Source organism: Ammospiza caudacuta, chromosome Z, assembly GCF_027887145.1.
Source record: "Ammospiza caudacuta isolate bAmmCau1 chromosome Z, bAmmCau1.pri, whole genome shotgun sequence".
Lineage (NCBI taxonomy): Eukaryota > Metazoa > Chordata > Aves > Passeriformes > Passerellidae > Ammospiza > Ammospiza caudacuta.
In genome coordinates, this window is record NC_080632.1 from 28,457,389 (window position 1) to 28,475,949 (window position 18,561).

An 18,561-nucleotide genomic window follows, 5' to 3' on the forward strand; every position below is an offset into this window, starting at 1 on the left:
GTGCCGAGCCGGCCCGAGCGCCCCGGTGCCGCTGTGCCGGCGGGGGCAGATCCTCGCTGCTGCGCCTCTGGGCTCGCTGCTGCGAGACTGGGAAGCAGATCCGGAGGTGTGCGTGCGTGTGCCAGGAGATGCGGAGCGCGTTTGGCTGAGGTGCCTGGCCCCTGGGAAGCTGCTCTGCGAGGAGAGGCGGAGAGAGGCGGTGGGAAGGAGGCAGGAGCAGAACAGAAGTACAGCACAGCTGTTTCCGAATACTCTGGTTCTTTTGCGTGCCTCAATGATTGTGAACATGGATTCTGTCACTGAAATCTTCTTGAAGCTGCTCTTTTTCCTGTGTGTTCACCGCCAGCACATGGCAGTGACAGGGAATAAATGTAAGTATTGCATATGATTTAAAACTCAATCCAGAGTGTGTTGAAAACTTCTGTGATTTTTTTTTTTTTTTTGCATTTGGAGTAAATATAATTTTTGAGATAAACATTTATGCTTTGAAATCACGACATCAAGCTTCCAGCCTGAAAATGTTCTAAAACTCTTCTTTAGATTTTTGTCATGAGTCTATGTACAGAATGTTGTTTATAAAGCTTACTGTATAAGAGTATTTGAAAGCAGCATTTTGCTAAGGGATGCAGGTTCAGCTGTATTTTCATTTTTGTTTTCTCTTTTGAAGTGCAGTATTTTCCAAGAAATTTTGTCTTACATGGAATTACTGGCAGACTTCTATTGTGCAATGTTTCTATTGTGTAGTGGATTTTAGCATTTGAAAATTTTGAAAGCTAGTATCTGCATATCCTGGATTAAGCTGGCACTCAACTTGAATGGCAATCACAGTGCAGTTCAAAAGCAGTAGAAATGTAACAAGGAAAAATGTGGCTAGCAAGACTTTAGAGTCTCTGCATTGATTGCTTAGGGAGTATTGTTCATGCATGACTACAGAAGAGAATGCTAACAGTTACAATAGAAAGTTTGGTTTTTGTTTTATTTTTTTAATGAGTTAGCCAGCAGGGTGGTATCCCAAAATAAAGACCGTGATTACAGTTTTAAGGACAATCTACTCTCTAGGAGGTAAATCATATATAGAGAGATATATAGCTAGATAGATACGCACACACACATACATATATATATATATATAAAAATATATATGTATCTGAAAAATCTGTTTCCAGTATTGAATTAGGTTAATTACCTTTAAATTAAAAAAGAAAAACCTTATTAAATAATTAATTTTCAGGGCTTTTATAATTCAGTTATAGAAATGAGTTATTCTTGTTCCATTTGATTCAGCTTCAACAAGCTGAAGGATTTCATTTTGTGTTCTATGGTAGTGCAGTAGCCTAAATGCCAGATGCTCATAACCTGAACTGGACATATTTTTTCCCCTTCCTGTTAAGGCACTGCTTGTGCATCACAGGAATGGGAAGGGCTGAAGTAATGATTCCATGGGAAGAAACTGCATGTCAAAGCACTGAGGAATGTTCAGGAATAACCTTACACAGCCCAGTGGCAGGGGACAGCTCCCTGGAAACATTTGAGCAATGGCAGAGAAGTTTGAAGTGCTCAATGGATCTATAGCCTAGGGTTTTGCATATGGATGGTTTGTAAACTAAACATGCTCCCATGAGCCAGACATTCACACTGCAGCACCAAAATGATCTTGTGCTGTCATTCAGTAATGATATCTCATTTGATACTCAAGTGCATAGTGTAGCCCTAAACATGAATACTAAGTTCCTCATGTTAAACACCCTGCTGCAATCCAGTCACAGCTTTAATTCTCTTCATCATTCTGCATTGTACAGTTTATGAATACATCCATTTTCACAAGACCATGATAATTGAATTGCACATTAATAGCATTTGGCACTATGCATGAAACTAAATCAGTTGCTTACAGGAAGGCATATTAAAACCATTGCAAAAAAAGACTCGCATCACACAGCAAAGCAGTAAAGCACTAGAGGTCACTCTTACAATTTAGGAAGCAAGGTTGGAGGAAGAGGCTCAAGCTTCTTTCCAATACAGAATTCTGAAGGATGAAACAAATCAAGTATAAAATATGTTCACTACTGGCTTTCTCAGATACATCTCAAAAACAGGGAAAAATCATGTGTCAAATGGTTGAATTGAATGAACAGATTTTTTCATGTAAATGCGGTTATTTATAAATACAAAGTATTTTTTTTTAGGAATAAATCCTTACAACTGTGTCAAAACACTCATCCAAATGGAAAATACAAGAACTCTGCCCATGCTACAGAGAAGATACCATTATTATGGAAAAAATAATTTTTTTTATTTGAACACTGAACAATAATGTATTGTTGAGAACTTGGCCACCCTAATGCATATTGTTAATTTTCAAGATCTAATCTGGAAAAAAAATATTTTATTTATATATATATATATATATATATATATATATATATATATATACATTGTTTAGGAAGTGAAAATTTCTGTAGGAGAGGTAGTTTGTTTTAGAAGTGACAGTTTACATCTGAAGTATTATGGTATAAATTTTGTTAGCGTGTTACAATTAAAAAAAATTACCTTAGGAGAAAAGGTTTTTCGTAATTGCTGATTATGGTAGATCCATGCAGGAGCCATTATCTACCTACTTGAACTTATTTTACTCCTTTCTTCTTGTGTGTTAACCAGGAATTGAAATCCTTTTAAGTAGGTGCTTCTACTATTGGCATTAAAGTTATTAAACCCATTTACAAAATCAGGTGAAGTTTGAATATCTTGAATGAATTTTGATGGCTAGATTTTCCAGTAGGCTGCCAATCATCAAAGATGATAGGATGGGGTTTTAATTTTTCCTCTGTATTAATGTATTCTTCTTGTTTTAATTTTATGGTTCTTTCTGTAGTAATAGATCCTGAATACTTAAGTTTTCCTTTGCCTTTAAGGCCAGCGGCCAGTAAGAAAAGACAAAAGTAAAGACCTTTAAATGTCATCTTGAAGTGTCATTGATAATATTACTAAGTCAGTTGTCCAAAGAGAATTTCCTAGATCAAAAATTGATGTGTTTAAAATTATTTCTATCTCAAAGAAATCACAATATTCCTCTTCTGATAAAATGATTTTTAAGTTCTTAGGTTGTCAGCATATTTTTAATATTTTAAATATTATAAATTTCATTTAAATATGAAATTTTATTTCTAGGGTCTTATTTCTTTTTGTTTCCCCTGAAAATTAACTCTGACACTTCCAACCAAAAGAAGTAACAATTGGTGCTGAAATTCCAAATATTTTAAAAGTTCTGTAATAGTGCTGCTTAGAGCTTTCCTCTACTTTCTTCCTCCCAAAGAATTGAAGTTCCAGTGTAGTTGAAAGAAGTTTGAAGTGCAGAGCCTTAGTAAGTAATTGTATAAGGTTCAAGTGTGAGTTTTAAATGAAAGATTAAGGCAAGTACTGCTCTAAGTTTTTTTCCACTGGAGCTATGAGACATTTTTGTTTTATTGGTAACTGTCTCTAGTGTTGTAAATCAGCAAGTTACTAAATCATCACTTGAAAACCTGCCAGAAATTGGTACTCCAGTAGGTGCAGGGGCTTTTTTTTTAAACTCTCTAAAACTGAAGTGTTGCAGAAAATATAATTAAACCCTCTATACAGATCAAGTCAGCTGTGACTAAAAATTATTAAGGGAAATTGTTGCAGTGAATGGAAATAAAGACGAATTGGGGAGTTTCCATGCAAATTCTCACTTCTGCATACCTACTTCTCTGTGTTAAAACTCCCCAGTTTTGCAGAAGCTTTTATGAATTCAGATTTTCACGTGTACTATGATGATCACAAGTTCTGTAAGCACATAAACATTTATTATTATTATTACTACTACTACTACTGCTACTATTATTATGACTGCTGTTGATTTTATTTTACATAACAGGAATTTCTCATTAATGCTAGATTAGAGAACCTCTCTAAAGATGACAGAGAAGGACTATTAATGAAACTGAAGTTTTCAAAGAGAGGACTGAGTGAATACATACCTTGATTATACCATCAGATGCAAGTCATTGTACAGGTATTACCTGTTGGGAAGGGATTACTTTCTACAAGGAAAACAGTGTATATCAGTTTTGAAATTATTACCATTCTGATGTTAATCATTGGTACCAAACAACTCCGTAGAATAACTGACAATTTTATGGAACCGCATTGAAATGATACTGAAGTGCTGTTAATCAAAAGCAATTTAATTTAAATTGTAATTCTTTTACTGTTAGTTTGTCGTTGATACGAACTGGAGGGGAGGAGAAAGCAGTCCCTTCCTTAATTTTCTTTTAGCTTAATTAATATTTATTTTCTGTTTATTATCATCTATCTCTGCTATGAGAGGGCAATGGAGAACTCATCAGAGATCAGGCCATCTCTGGGCAATTACTTACGTGAATAAAACATTACAGACATCTCTGGTATATTTCATATGTTGTTTCTACAGTAACATCAAAAACTTGCATCAACATCGAATCTAAACTAACACCAAAAGAAAAATATGGTTTTTTTTAGACTTTAAAGGCTTAGAATTCACAGAAAAGCCTTGGATTGATCACACTGAGTATAATCAGCAATTCACATCCCATTGCTTCAGGCTTTAGAATTCCCATGAATACACTTGTCCCTGAGCCCAGTCAGAAGGATGGATGGAGCAAACTTGGTCATGACTGGAGAAAAGTGAGAGACAATTAATGACGTTCTCAAAGTATGATAGTATCAACCACAAGCAGAAAATGCAATAGGATATATGTTAATTATTTATTACATTTGCTGTGTAAGTTAGGACATCCTATATTTTGATTAAATGCCATTCAGAAATTCTATAGGAAGCACTAACTTCTTCATGTTCTCATAAATACTCAGTCATGGCCATTCTGCTTTCCTTCTTATTACATTAGAGCACGTAAGCCTACATCTGTGTTCGTCCATGAGAAAGACAACTTTTGGCTAAGATGATTTGCCAAAGTCTCACGAAATAATGTGCACTTCTGTCATATTTTTGTGTATGAGGAACAAAGTTCAGGTTTAATATTCTTTCCAGGCATTTCTCTGTTGCATTAGAAAAAAATCCACAAACAGATAATCTGTACTATATATTTATAGGTCTGTGTTGTTTTAACCCCAGCCGTCGACCAAGCCCAACATAGCTGCTCAGCGTTTTCCCCACCAGCAGGTAAAGATGAGGAAGGGTGATAGGTAGAAAACTTGTGGATGGAGAAAAATTGAACTTGATGGTCCTCATAGGTCTTTTCCAACTCAGAAATTTTCTAATTCTGTGCATAGAAAAGGTAGAAGTCACATGCACAAGCAAAGTAAAACAAGGAGTGTTTTTTCCACTTCCATGGGCAGGCAGGTATTCAGCCATCTCCAGGAGAGCAGGGCCCCATCACACATAGCAGTGCCTTGGGAAAACAAATGCCATCTCTCCAAATATCACTGCCCCACCCCTTCCTCCCCCTTCCCCCAGTTTTATATGCTGAGCATGATGCCATGTAGTCTCGGGTATCCCTTTGGGTCATCTCTCTTGGCAGTGTCTTGTCCCAGCCTTCCGTGCATTCTTAACTTCTTTCCATTGAGACAGTGCAAAAAGCAGGAAAGATTTTGCCCCTGTGTGAGCCCTGCTCAGCAATAACAAAAGAAAAAAAGAAAAAAAAAACCTCTCTATATTACCAACCTTGTGTTCTGCACAAACCCAAAACACAGACCCCATACCAGTCACTGTGAAGGAAATTAACTCTACCCCAGCCAAAATCAGCACAATATCTCATATGATATACTTGCTAGTACTCTGTCTACTGATTCATCTTTTGAAAAAAACTTCAACAATCTCACCTTCGAACAAGTTTAGCTGAGAAAAAATAGGCCACATATCCCCCCATCCCTTCTCAATCCTGCTACCTCCCCACTCCAAACAAGCAAATCAAAGAACAATTGAGCAGTCAAGATGCATTAAATCTTTCAAATATTTCTTTTCTTCCCCCCCCAGATAAACCTGTGCCTTTGTGCTGCTTGTAGATCTGAGAGTTCAGTGTGCTGTATCACACAGGATTGTGGGAAAGTTAGAACTGCTTCTCAGTACTTTTAATGTTTAATGTTAGCTGCTCTCAACTAACAAGGTGATAACAGAGGTGGGAGCTGTGAGAGCCATCACTAATTCAAAGGGCTTTCCTTCCTAGAACACTCCAGGCAATTTTTTAAAAACAGTGAAGAAATAACAAGTAATAAAATTAATCATGTCTGTGTCTGTCACTGACTCCAGAAGTATACATTATTTTTAAGATGTTTCTGAAGTAAAAAGTTAAAATTTGCTTTTCCCTCTGAATTTTCAGTTGTTTTATGAAAAGGAATTGAAAAGTGAAAACAATAGTGAAAACATTGATTGTGATGAGTTTCTGTAGAATTGCTTGTATTTTGCACTGTTAACTGTTTTGTTAAATTGATCTGGTAGTTCTTAAGTATAAAATTTCTTTGTAACTTGTAATTTTGGCAGTCAGGGCCTACATGTGACTTGTAGATTAAAAATTGAAGAAGAGGTGTCTTTCTCAGTATACCGATATATATTAGATAAATATCATTATAACAAAGGCTGTCCTTCTAAATTTGAGAAATAACATAAAACATATAGGAGAAACAGCATGCTGTCAAGACCAAAATGTGTTGCTCTATTTGTTTGTAAAAAATGATGCATCTTTACTGCTAGAATTTAGCCAACTGTGGTTTGCTGGAATTTTACCTCTGCAATGTTTTGTATCTCTGTATTTTATCATTCTTACTTATTTGTCATGTGTTTGTGTTTTATATATGTGCGAGTATCCCATTACAGACTAATGTTATTCTCTGTAGAATATACAATACTCTGTAGGTCATCTATTACCACTTGAAATTGAGGCCAGTAACCTTGAGTTAAATCTATGAAACACAGTGGAGGATTTGTGTCCAATTATTTTGCTTTTCAGAAGAAGGTTTTGAAGTGTTTACTACAAATTGGTGTGCTATTTTTAGGAACCAAAATACTGTGCGGACCTGAGGTAATATCTATACTGTAATCTACTTAATGAGCACTTTTTGTGCAATAATTTGAAAAGTGATTGAAATCTTGGAAGCTTCATTTTAAGTAGATTAAAATTAAGAACAACAGAATTATTATTTAAATATCATACTCCCTTAATGCGCAAGTAAAGAAAAGTGCCTCTAGGGCCCTAAGTCTCAAAGGATAGAGAAAAAGTATGGTTAGAAAATTTGTCCAGCTGGGTAGTGGGTCTAATAATTTTTCATTAAGTAGATCTTGTTATTTAGTTGTGCTCAAGAATAAGTTATTTCTTGTTCCTTGCTGTTAGAGTCCTTGTTTGTTTCTAAGATATTATTTGAGCAATTAAAATATTTGCATATGGGGTCTTGAGGGAGAAGTAGATTAGAAGCAGTATGTTGGAATATTTGAATTTATTTTATTACTTAATATAATTTTTTTCAGCCAACAGCTGAAGAACATCTTTCACTTTTTCAGGTCTTCCTCTGTCCTCTTCTAAATCTAAGTAGAAAGTGTTTTCAAAACCTTAGTTGTTTCTAAAAGTAAGATTTTCTATTTTTTTTCCGATTATGTTTAATATTTGCTGCAAGAAATCCCCGTCTGTATTTGCTTGATCTGTTCACAGTTATTGTAAAATAATACCTTTATAGAAAATTCTAAAGAACAAAACAAAATTCTCATAAAATACGTGGTTAAACAGAGTATGACAAATATTGTTACTCAGATGCCACTCACCTGATAAACCACACCTGGAGAGAAAAACAGAGTATCTTGTTATTAAAGAAGCCCTGGGGCAGAGGTTTTCAACAAGATGGCAAGAGTAAAACCTTTTGAGGGGAACATGCACTAAAAAAGTGTTGTTCCAAACAAACCGAGTTGCATACAGGGAGCCCGTAACACTGGTTTAGTTCACTGGCAGCATTTTGCCGCATCCTGAGTTACATTAGACTGGATGTGCTCAATATCGATGTTCTGTAATTACCTGAAAAATTTAAGGGGACAGGCAAAGTTGATTTCTTCAGTATTACTCATTATGGTAAAGTTAGATGATGTGTATGGAATACGAGTAAGAAAATACCAATTTGAACCTCAAAGACTTTTGGAATTAGAAATAAAACTATAGATTTTAGCAGGAGAAGGGAGAATTTCCTTGTTCCATTTATTTGCAAATATTACTTACTTTTGAGGCGTATGATTAACTTATGTCTTCCTCTGAGACAGGAAAAATGAGATTTATCTCTATGAAATTAAAAATCTGAAATTTATATATTTGCATCTGAGCTAGCTAAGTCCCTTATTAGTCATATGAAAGAAAAAAAGTTTTTCTTACGTGAAGAAGTCGTGACAAAGATGGAAGGAAGAAATCGTATTCAAAGGGAATTTGCAGTATAAATGTGCCATTTGGCTGTCATTACTGATTTTGACCAAGTAACTAGGTAATCTGTATGCTTTGTAGACATCTACGCTAGATAAGATGGGTTCCAGTTCTGTCAAAATATCTTACTGTAAGTAAGTGTTAGAAAAAAGTATACCAATCTGTATTGATTATCTTGTACAGAAATCACCAGCTATACCTGGCAACTCATTCATGTTTGCTGTTAAGACTCCCTGAGTCTCCCTTTTCAGTGTTTGGTAACAAAGGTGCTCCTTGATTTCCCAGGGGTTAAGGCTGCTGCCATTGCTAGACCTAGACAAAACATAGGGACTAAGTAAGAAGCTGCAAATGTCCTACCAGTGAGACTGTCTTTCATTCCTAAAAGTGTGCAACAGGTATTTTGACCATACACAATGTTCTGGTAAAGTGCAATCTCATTAAATTAAATAAGCTGAAACTGACTGTTCTATCCACCTGAGACAGTCTGATCTTTCCACCCCTTTGATAAACCATGATTACAGCTCAATTTTAACCCCAGACTTGTCAAAACTGTAGGGTTTTTTTTTTCTTCCAAAGAAAGCATAGAGTGAAATAGACTCAATTATGAAAAAAAAAAACAAAACCAGAACCCTACAGCATTTCTTTTCATAAAACAATAAACGAAATAAAAATATCCTGGTACTTTTGTGGTTACTTTAAAGCCTTTATACCATCCAGACTGACGGTTATTTAGATTAGGAAGCTTCAAGGCAGTAAACTGTGGCTCTCACTATAATTTTCATTTTCATTCAATGACAGGAAGCCTATCTGCAGTAGTCTAGTTTGCAATACTTTTTAATCGTAGTGAGATTTACTTACCCCTCTTTTTTAAGAAGAATAAGCAATCTTTAGGAATTGGTGGGGGGGGGGGGGGGTTTGTTGTTGTTGTTTTTTTGTTTTTTTTCTTGTTTGTTTGTTTGTTGGGGGAGAGTTGTTTTTCAGTCAAAAATAGCACTGAATTTCATCTTTATTCTTTATACTAAAGCTCCTAGGGAAATCAATGGAAGCTTTGCGTAAATAAATATTGAAGAATAAAAGCTTTAGAAAGAATGAGCTGAATATTCATTCAAGAGTGATATGCTGCATAGTTTGAATATGACTGGTCTCTTTATTTCCTTTCGCTATGCCTTGTTTGGAGGGCTCAGATACACAACTGTACAACAAACAAGAATTACTCATTTGTCCTGCTTGACAAAATATAAATATGAGAAGAAAAAGACATTTCGAATTTTAGCTACTTACTGTGGTTGGGGAATTTCTATGCCTGTATTGAAAAACTACTGCTGTTTTCTGAGTCAATGGTAACTTTTTAAAAAAAACTGTCAAGATGATTGATTTTAATTTTCAAGGGTGAAATAGCCCTTAAAACTAAATTCTTTCAGGACTATCTGGATGCAATGGAGCACACTGACGATTGCTGAGCTCTGCCCTGAAACTGATAAAGTATGCTGCAGTAAACTCTTAGTTTTATCAGCCTGAGCGTGGAAGTTTTAGGGCTGTTTTTCAGTTTCACCATGCCAGCAGGCTCTGGAGCTCCACTATACTTGTCAGAGATTACATTTCTGTTTTCAAGCAAGGTCTGTTTCAGGTCTTTCTCCAAAGACTAGACATGTCCTCCAGTAATTAACACTGAGAACAAACCAACCTCCTGGAGAAAGGAGGGTTTAATATAAAACTTGTTTGCAAATACTAACCCATAACTTTACTCCTAACATACTTGCTCTTCCATAAAACATATTTGTAAACAAATGTGTATGCCACTGAATATGTTTTTCTCCCTGCAAAACAGAACAAACAGTACCATGGTACTGTTTGTAATCTTCTTTCCTGGTGTACTTTTGGAAGATCTGGACAGCAGTGTTCAGCCTGGCACAAGAGAAGACTATGACAGGGTTTTTCTCAAAGCACAGTTCTGTAAAAATATTATTTGGATGTCAAGTAAAATAAAATACAGAAGGAATTCGGTGATAGATCAGTCAGCTGCCAAACCTTTGTTAGGTTTTGATCTACTGTTACCCAAAGAGACTATCAATATGCTTTTATATCTGGGTAAAATTTGCAGTGCCTATAACAATAATTAAGTGTAAAACTCTCACCTAGACACAGATGACAGGTTAAATGTAGCTATAGCATTCTCCTGAAGAATCCTTTCAGTTATGATAGGCAGTGTGTAAGATTTTTTTATGGAATATCACTTTAGCATCTACTCCTTGTATATTTTTAATGTGTTTGGGGTATGATGACTTTTAAATTTTTTTTTTGTTTTTCTTTCTCAAGGGCTCAAAAACCTCCATCTCTACTCAAATTGTTTTGACTTTTGTGAACAGTCATTACCTCATGGATCATACTTATGCTATATATCTGTGCTTTACTGTGTTCTGATTAATTCTCTGTGGGCAGGAAAATAAAGAGTTTAAGAGGTAGATACTGGGAAAAAGGAAGATTGATGTGCAAGTACCTGTATGTACATTTCTGTACTGTCTGCAATGAAGTGTTGTTGTTTTCAAACCCTTTACAAATTGTCTACATCTCTTTGCCAGTTTGCTCTTTGTAGCCCAGCAGTGGTAGATACACAGTCAGACTGCCCCAAATTTAGAGTGATGAGTGAGTGATGGATTCACAGTTTTCTGAACTTCCTCTCTGTTATACTTAGGAAACTGCAGTAGAAAACAAGCTTTTTTTTCACCATTTTGTGTCTGGTTGGGGCAGGGTGGGAGGGTGGGTGGAGGTGGGGAATCTACCATGGCAAATAAGTCTTTTCTTCTTGCATCTCTACAGTGACTACATAGAAATTTGACCACATGCTGCTTCTTGGGAAGGATGGTAGTATATTCTCTGTGGATATTCTACACAAGGACAGATTGAGAAACTCTAACAGAGAATTCTCTGATCTAGCTCTCAGCTCTAGTATAAAGTCTATATGTGTGATGGAGGTACCGAAGAGAGTAGTCTCTGTTTTGATGTTTCTAATATATTTTTGTAATGTCTCAGTGGAAGTGTTTCTAAGATAATGCCGCAGGTGTTGAAAATGTATATTGAGTAGAATCAAATTATGTCAAGTTTCAGTGCATGGTTGTGCATACTTGAATATTACAGATTTAGAGATGTTCATATTTACATGTTAGCTTTTATAGTTACATGTATCCTTATCTTGCTGAATGCTTCAATGCTGTCTCAATAGATTTTTTTTAATGAGAGATTCATTCATCTTTCACACCTGAATTTTTGTTCATATGTTACCATTTACTGATGGCATAGATATTTAATTATAATATCATTTTTGTGGCTTTAACTAATGTAGAAGTACGTTTGGGAAACATCCCAGATTGGACATGTGTCATTTTCTCAGTAATTCACAATGGTTAAATGTAATAAATCTACTCCTAAACCAGGAAGCCCAGGAAGAATTTTTAAATGTTTCTGTCATCCTTCCTACCCTGTCTCTTGCCAGTAAAAGCTATGTGTAGGAGAAAGTTGTGATGAAGACAGTGTTCTGCTGACTTTGGAACCCCACTGCTAAAAATATATTAGAACCACTTTTGTGGTAGTGGACAATTTTAGTCACAAAATCAGGTATTGTTTGGTACAATTTTTTTTTTTTCCAGACTAGAATATTCTAAAATATTGGATATTTCTTAAACTGTAATTTTTCATAAAACGTAACTGGGTAAATAGGTGGCAAATAGCAGTGAGTGGTAATCACTCAGTGTGTTACTTCTTGGAGTATAAATAGTGGTCTATCTTATAGGATCTTTTAATATCTGCCTAAAAATATTTGACAGATAGTGTCTTGATTGCTTAAATTTATTCCAAGCAAATAATTCATTGTCACTTTTACAACAATTAATCTGTCATCACTGAGAGAAGAAATACTATGCCACATCAGTATTATCAAAATTAGAATATGGAATTTTTATGAAAGAAGAATTGTGTTATTCCTTTAGATTAAACAGAAACTTTATTTTCAAAGCCTAAATGTATGACTCAGAAGAAAATAAAAAAATTTTTAAAACAGTAAATAGTAAGTGATATACTGCTTAAACTAGTTGGGGAATTTTTATTTTATCTGTCAAGGCATATAAAACATGTTCATGCTTAAATATATCTATCTATATATCTATACCTATATCTATATCTAGCTATCTATCTATATATACGTAATTGATGAATAACACAGTGAGCAGAATCTCACTTTAATAAGTTGTTTTAAAACAAGTCTGCATAGATGCCTCTTGACAGATGTTTTCTACCCACTAGCCCGAGAACCAGCCCTGTGAGTGGTCACACCTTGGTCCACCCTTTGGTCTAGGCCTTCTCCCTGTTCTGCTGCCCAAATTTGGACCCAATCACCTTACTGGTATTCCTGGATTGCTGTAAGACAATAGGGAGTCATCTATTTGGCAATCTTCCTCCTAGACCCTTTAATCCCTTCTGAGGCATTCTTACCCTCTGTACCAAATTATTTCTGAATCACAGATTTACTACTGATGACCAGTTAGAATTTGACTTGCCCCTTTCCACTTTTCTACGTATGTAGCTTTGCAGGTAACTGTTTTTTTATTGTAGTTGAGAAGTCTGATTTTGTGGTTCTAATGTTAAAATAGAGTTTGTACCCAACTTACACACAATACTATGTTTGAAGTTCTAGACTATGGGCAGGAGCAAAACACAGATGCCCATGTCTCAGTCTGTTATGTTTTCAAACAATATTAAAATTGAGGAATGATGCCTTGCCCAGATTTTTTAGGACTTGAAAATTCATTCATTTACTATAAAAATAATTACACTTCTATGCAGGATTTTTTTTCTTTTTTTTTTTTTTTTAGTTTTTTTTTACAGTGGTGGAGTTTGCTGTAGTATGAAATAATGTTACATGGTCAGTCAAAACAAAGGTTTGTGGAACTAGACTGTAAGGGATACTCTTTATCTCATAAACTCCTTCAAATCCCTTTTGCAGGTATCAGAAATTCAGATGCTTGATTGTTTCATTCACCATGGCCTCATTTGTTTCCCTGGCAAATTTTCCAAGATTTGGGATTATCTCTATTTCTCACACTTGATTTGGTTTCTACGATAGGCATTGGCCACTCTGCTCATTACTGTTTCTTACTATGAGAGTGAGAAATGTGCAGTTTTCTTTCATAGGGATATGAGCAGATAGGTCCTTTGAAATTGGAAGTCATGCATATATTTGAATATTAGAAGCAACAACTCATAAAATAAAAAGGAGCCTGATAGACACTAAACCTGTGTACTGCTGACATTCCATCTGTAACACATCATCTCTTGTGTTAGCAAATGGGTTTACTCAGAACCATTGGTTGTGCGTGTCAGCGCTGCATGCAGAGTGTTGCTATGTTGTGTGGTTTTAATGCTGGGTTTTGATATTGTACACCCCCTGTGTAACTCCAGTATTCAAATGGTTTCACAAAATGAAGTCTTTCCAATGATTTTTTTTAAGAATTTAATCTTTCTAATTGTGGAAGAGAATAAAACAACTTCATGAGTTGCCTCAGCTAAGGCATGAAATACCTGTGTGTCGCTCTAAAGGATTTTAAGTCTGGGTCCCACTCTGGGCTCCCGGTCTGTCCTTGTTCAAGAAAAGATTTCAACAGGAACCTAGCTGGCATGAGCACCTTTAAAAGAGCAAGAATATATTCCCTGATTTTTCCATTGTTTTGCATCTTAGTATTTTTTGGTTTTAAGAATTGGTTTTATTGCTGGGAAACTCAAGCTAACATTGATTGTATTGCCAGGTAACTCAAAATTGGGGGAAAAGAAAATCACAAAACCAGCAAAGCACTATAAAAGAACTTTTCATCATTTAATTGTCAGGAGCTAAACTTCTTAAAATTTTTATACATCACATCAATGAATTCTGTAGGGTGGCAAGATAGCACTTGTAACTGTACTCACAAATCTATATGTAAAGAATCATTTCACAAACCAGTGGAGCTTTTTGTTATTATTTTTAAAATTATGATTTAAAATTTCTTTTAATGAAATATCTAACATACATTAGGATTTTTTTAATGTGCCTTAGATTGTGGAGCTCTCTTAGACCTCTCTTTTTTGCTCAGTTTTAACATGGTTTTCCAATTGATGTTTATGTGTTTATATTCACATTTGCGAATTTAACACGGGACACAAGCAATCAAATTGCGAATACCAATGCAGACCCTGCCTGAGGGTGATCAGGAAGATATCTCTCATTACTCTTCAGTGTAAATTTCAGAGTTAGTTCTGATATGCATTCACAGTAAAAAAAACAAATGCCAAACATCCTGCACAAACATTTCTGTGTTTTTTTAGGTGTGCCATTCACAGCTGCTGTGTGTTGAGCTCACATCTGTAAGAAGGGATGCCTTTCCAAGTAACAGAATGCTTCACTTAATATGTCTTTTTCTGTCACTAGTACAAATTTTAACTATCTTATGCAACACCATTGAACAAAGTGAAAACACCACTTTATGTCAAAGGAGGAGGAAAACAGCCATGACCTCCTCTAGATGTGTATGTCTCTGATAGTGCTGTCTTCAGTCAAGCCCCCCAAAACAGCTGCTTCCCTCACCACTGCCCCCACCATAAGTTTAAATTATTGATCTAACAGTAAGAAATACTTGGTTTGATATTATAATTAGGCACTATCTTGAGGAGAAAATGGATAGATAATACTTCAATAATTAGAGCAGGAGCATTCTACACAATGAAAGATGAGTTTTATTTTAATTGTAGGTAAATTCATTAAGCAATAATGAAATGCAGTGTTTTTCTATGTGCTCTGCTATGCTATTAGATGGGTCAGTTTGTTTTCTCTAAAGGTGAATCACATTTCTTTAAGCAGACCAGCAAGATAAGCCAGGCTCAGCATAGTCTTTTTGTCTCCACAGCGATTTTTACAGCTGTGTATGGAAATGTGAGAAGGCAGTACTAAACAGAAAAGTCTAGCAAGGGATTTCCTTTCCATGCAAAGACTGCCTTCATGGAAAAGAGTGAAGAAAAACTTGATGAACTAGGGCCAAGAGAAAAAATTAATTAATTCTATCAAACAATGCATACTGTTCAGAAAAAAAAAAAAGAACCCAAGTTATTTCATCTGTTGTATTTTTGAGATTTCAGTATTTGCCAAGAGATTAAGATACCATCTTCAGCCTAAAATTATAATTTTTTTTATGGTTTGAGTAAGCACAACAGTAGCTATCTCATACAAATTTTTCCCTACTAAAAAACTAACATAATGATAAGAAATGTGATAATTAAGCTAACAAAGTAGGCTGGTCCTATAACCAGGAAGGTGAATTTTTTTCAAAATAATCTTTCTTCTTGAAAAAAGAGTTACTGGATTGCAAGATTTATGTAGCAAGTAAATTGAAAATTAAATTATACCTCAAAGGCCTTACTAATTCTTCAAAACCAATTACTAAATTGGTTTTAATGTGTTATTTTTGCACTGTTACTTTAACACAGTATTTCAATTCTACTAAAATGAGAGAGTGCAAAAAAGATCTTTTTCCTTTCTTACATTTCTGTTTTTTCTTGAAAGATTTCATAATAATTTTGAAAGATTTCATAATAATAATATTCTACTCGAGGAACAGGTTGAAAGGGAATGTCCTTGTGAATTACTTTTGTTTTCTTTATTTCACATAGGCAGCTTGAATAGCTTTACTTATACTCACATGAATATGATAGTGTTAGCAATCAAAATAAGGCAGGAACTCCTAAGGTTGACTGTCCAAATGTTTCTAATTGGCCCTCAATTATAGTGCACTTGGAAACTTTAAACAGACAATAGGTACAAGATGTTGGTTTTCACTGAAAGGTCAATATTTAAAAATTGGTTTATCTGTTTTAATAGTTGTTTTGGTTTTCTTTTAAGGCTTGGTTTCATCAGTATTTTGTACTGCTTTATAATGAGTGTGTCATTACGTCAGTAGAGCTCTATCATTCATCTGAGAGCAAGCAATCAGTAACACTGGATTTTGTTTTCTATCCTAGTACTGTATTCTTCCTTGTGAATATGTAAGGAAAGATGTGAAAAATGACCCTTGAAAAAGGAATTTTTTACCTTTCTCTAAGTCTCTTAGTCCAGAATGAACAAAACCTTGATTTTTTTCTGTCTTGGTTTGAAACACAGGTGTCTCCTAAGGAAGGCAGGAGCCTCCTGGAATGGAAAATGTAAACCCCCTCCCACTGAATTATTAGAATTTTGAAATTCAGGGGGTCTCAGGAAAAGAGATGAGGATAGGAATAACATTTCTTTACTGGTGTGTAAGATAAAGCAAACAAGCACCCACGGCTGCGGCACCGACACCAAACAGGCCCCGGGCCCAGTCCCGGCCTGCTCGGCCGCGGGCCCTTTCCCTGCGCTGCAGTTCCGGGCACGGCCGGCAGGGGCGCTGCTGCTCCCGGGGCGGGGCGGGGGCGGGGATTCCCCGCGCCTGCAGGGGGCGCTGTGGCGCGGGCTGGGCAGCGCGCGGTGATGGCGGCTCGGCCCGGCCGGGAAGGGAGGGAGGAGCGGCTTCGCCTCACGGCCCCGGGGCAGCCGATCCCGGTGCCCCAGCAGGGCTCTGAGGAGCACCAAGCCGGGACAGCAGGAGTCTCGGCAGGCAGGGTCAGCGGGGCTGCAGAGCAGTGAAAACTCGGAGCGGTGCTGAAGAAACAGCAGGGACAGGGCCGGGAGAGGCGAGCTCAGGATCCCGGGCACCCCAACAGTCGGGAATGGGTCCCTCTTTTAGTGAGGGAGGTGATAAAAAGGTCTCCGTTCAGTGGCTGCTCTCACGAGCAGAGGCTCACCCCACGGTAGAAGCAGCAGCTCCGGGCTGGGCTCTGGTGGCAGCAGCGAACTCCCTTCCCCAAGCAGCAGCTCCGACCGTCCTCCTCCAAAGCCAAGAGAGAGAGAGCAGCTGCCACAGCCCCGTCCTTTACCTGCCCAATTCTCGGGGAGAAACTCCCAGATAAGAGAAGTGCACCCAGACGCCCTCCTCTCCTGAGCCTGGCGCCTCCTTTTGTTTTTCTTAGGTACCCACTTGTTAATGTTTCTTAGCAACTTACGGGGAAAATTCTATAAGTAAAAAGGAACAAAAGGAAATAAACCCAATCCCCTACAGTTTTCTGCTCTGTTTTTCTTTCTTGTCCTTCCAGATGATTGAGGGTTGTAGATGAGATGTTACCCACTAGGACTAGCCTATAGTAAATTGTATATATCCATATCTTTGGGGCTGGGACATGGATTTGTAATTCTTCATGTTGAGACAGCAATTGAATGTGATAAATTTTAAGCATCCACTTGCTTTTTTACACGTGTAAATAATTTTATGTCATTTTATGACTGACTAGTACGCTTTGGTCATGTCTGTTTAATAGGCTTCTGACTTGAGCTGAAATTCTTGTTGTTTTCAGTCAGGTACATGACCTTGTATTTTCTGATGCCAGACTTCATTCTCTGTTACACTGCCATCATCTAGCTCTGTCTTTTGACATCTTGATTCTGCTCTGTATTGATGACACCTAATTGTACAGGGAGGTGAATTCATGGATATATCTATAGTTTTTGTTTCATGATCTTAATGAAATTAAGGAATTCCTTGATTCTGTGATTACTAAGTCATGGGTGGTTTGATTCTTCCCTTCTCAGTATCTCATATTGCCATTTTCCTGTTTTTATGCAGTATGTAGTTCCTTTTCTCATGTACTCATGAATGACTAGCAATTTCCTATATAACAATAGATAAAATCAGCCACTGCTTTTCTAAAAATTGCCTGTCACAGAAAACCACAGATTACTTTAACTTGATCTACATGAGATAAAGTTTGTTCCATTTGATCTAGTTTTTTATTTACCTTCATTTTCTTAAATATTCTTTCAGAATTTTCCTAAATTCTTTTGTATTATTGAAGTCAGATTTACACTTTTTTTTTCTATCAGTTTTTTTTTCTGTATACAGGATTTTTTCCATTTACTCTGTTCTAATTCACCCTGTTAGATTAGTTTATTTGCATCTGTAGTGACATGTATCAGGTTTTCAGAATTTAGAGACAGACACTTCTGAACAGAGCTGGGGTGCTATAATACACTGCTCTTGACTTTTTTTTTGTTTTTCATTTGTTCACA

At 36.3% G+C, this 18,561-nt stretch overlaps 1 protein-coding gene across 1 annotated transcript in view; it reads left to right on the forward strand.

The window, feature by feature from the left end:
- Positions 1 to 205: 205 nt before the first annotated feature.
- The window catches only part of CNTNAP4 (contactin associated protein family member 4), a 203,242-nt gene continuing 184,886 nt past the window's right edge, over positions 206 to 18,561 (forward strand). Inside the window, exon 1 of the mRNA XM_058823339.1 lies at positions 206 to 371. Coding sequence (XP_058679322.1) covers positions 275 to 371 — 97 coding nt within the window. The 5' untranslated portion in view covers positions 206 to 274. The remainder of the gene's footprint in view (positions 372 to 18,561) is intronic.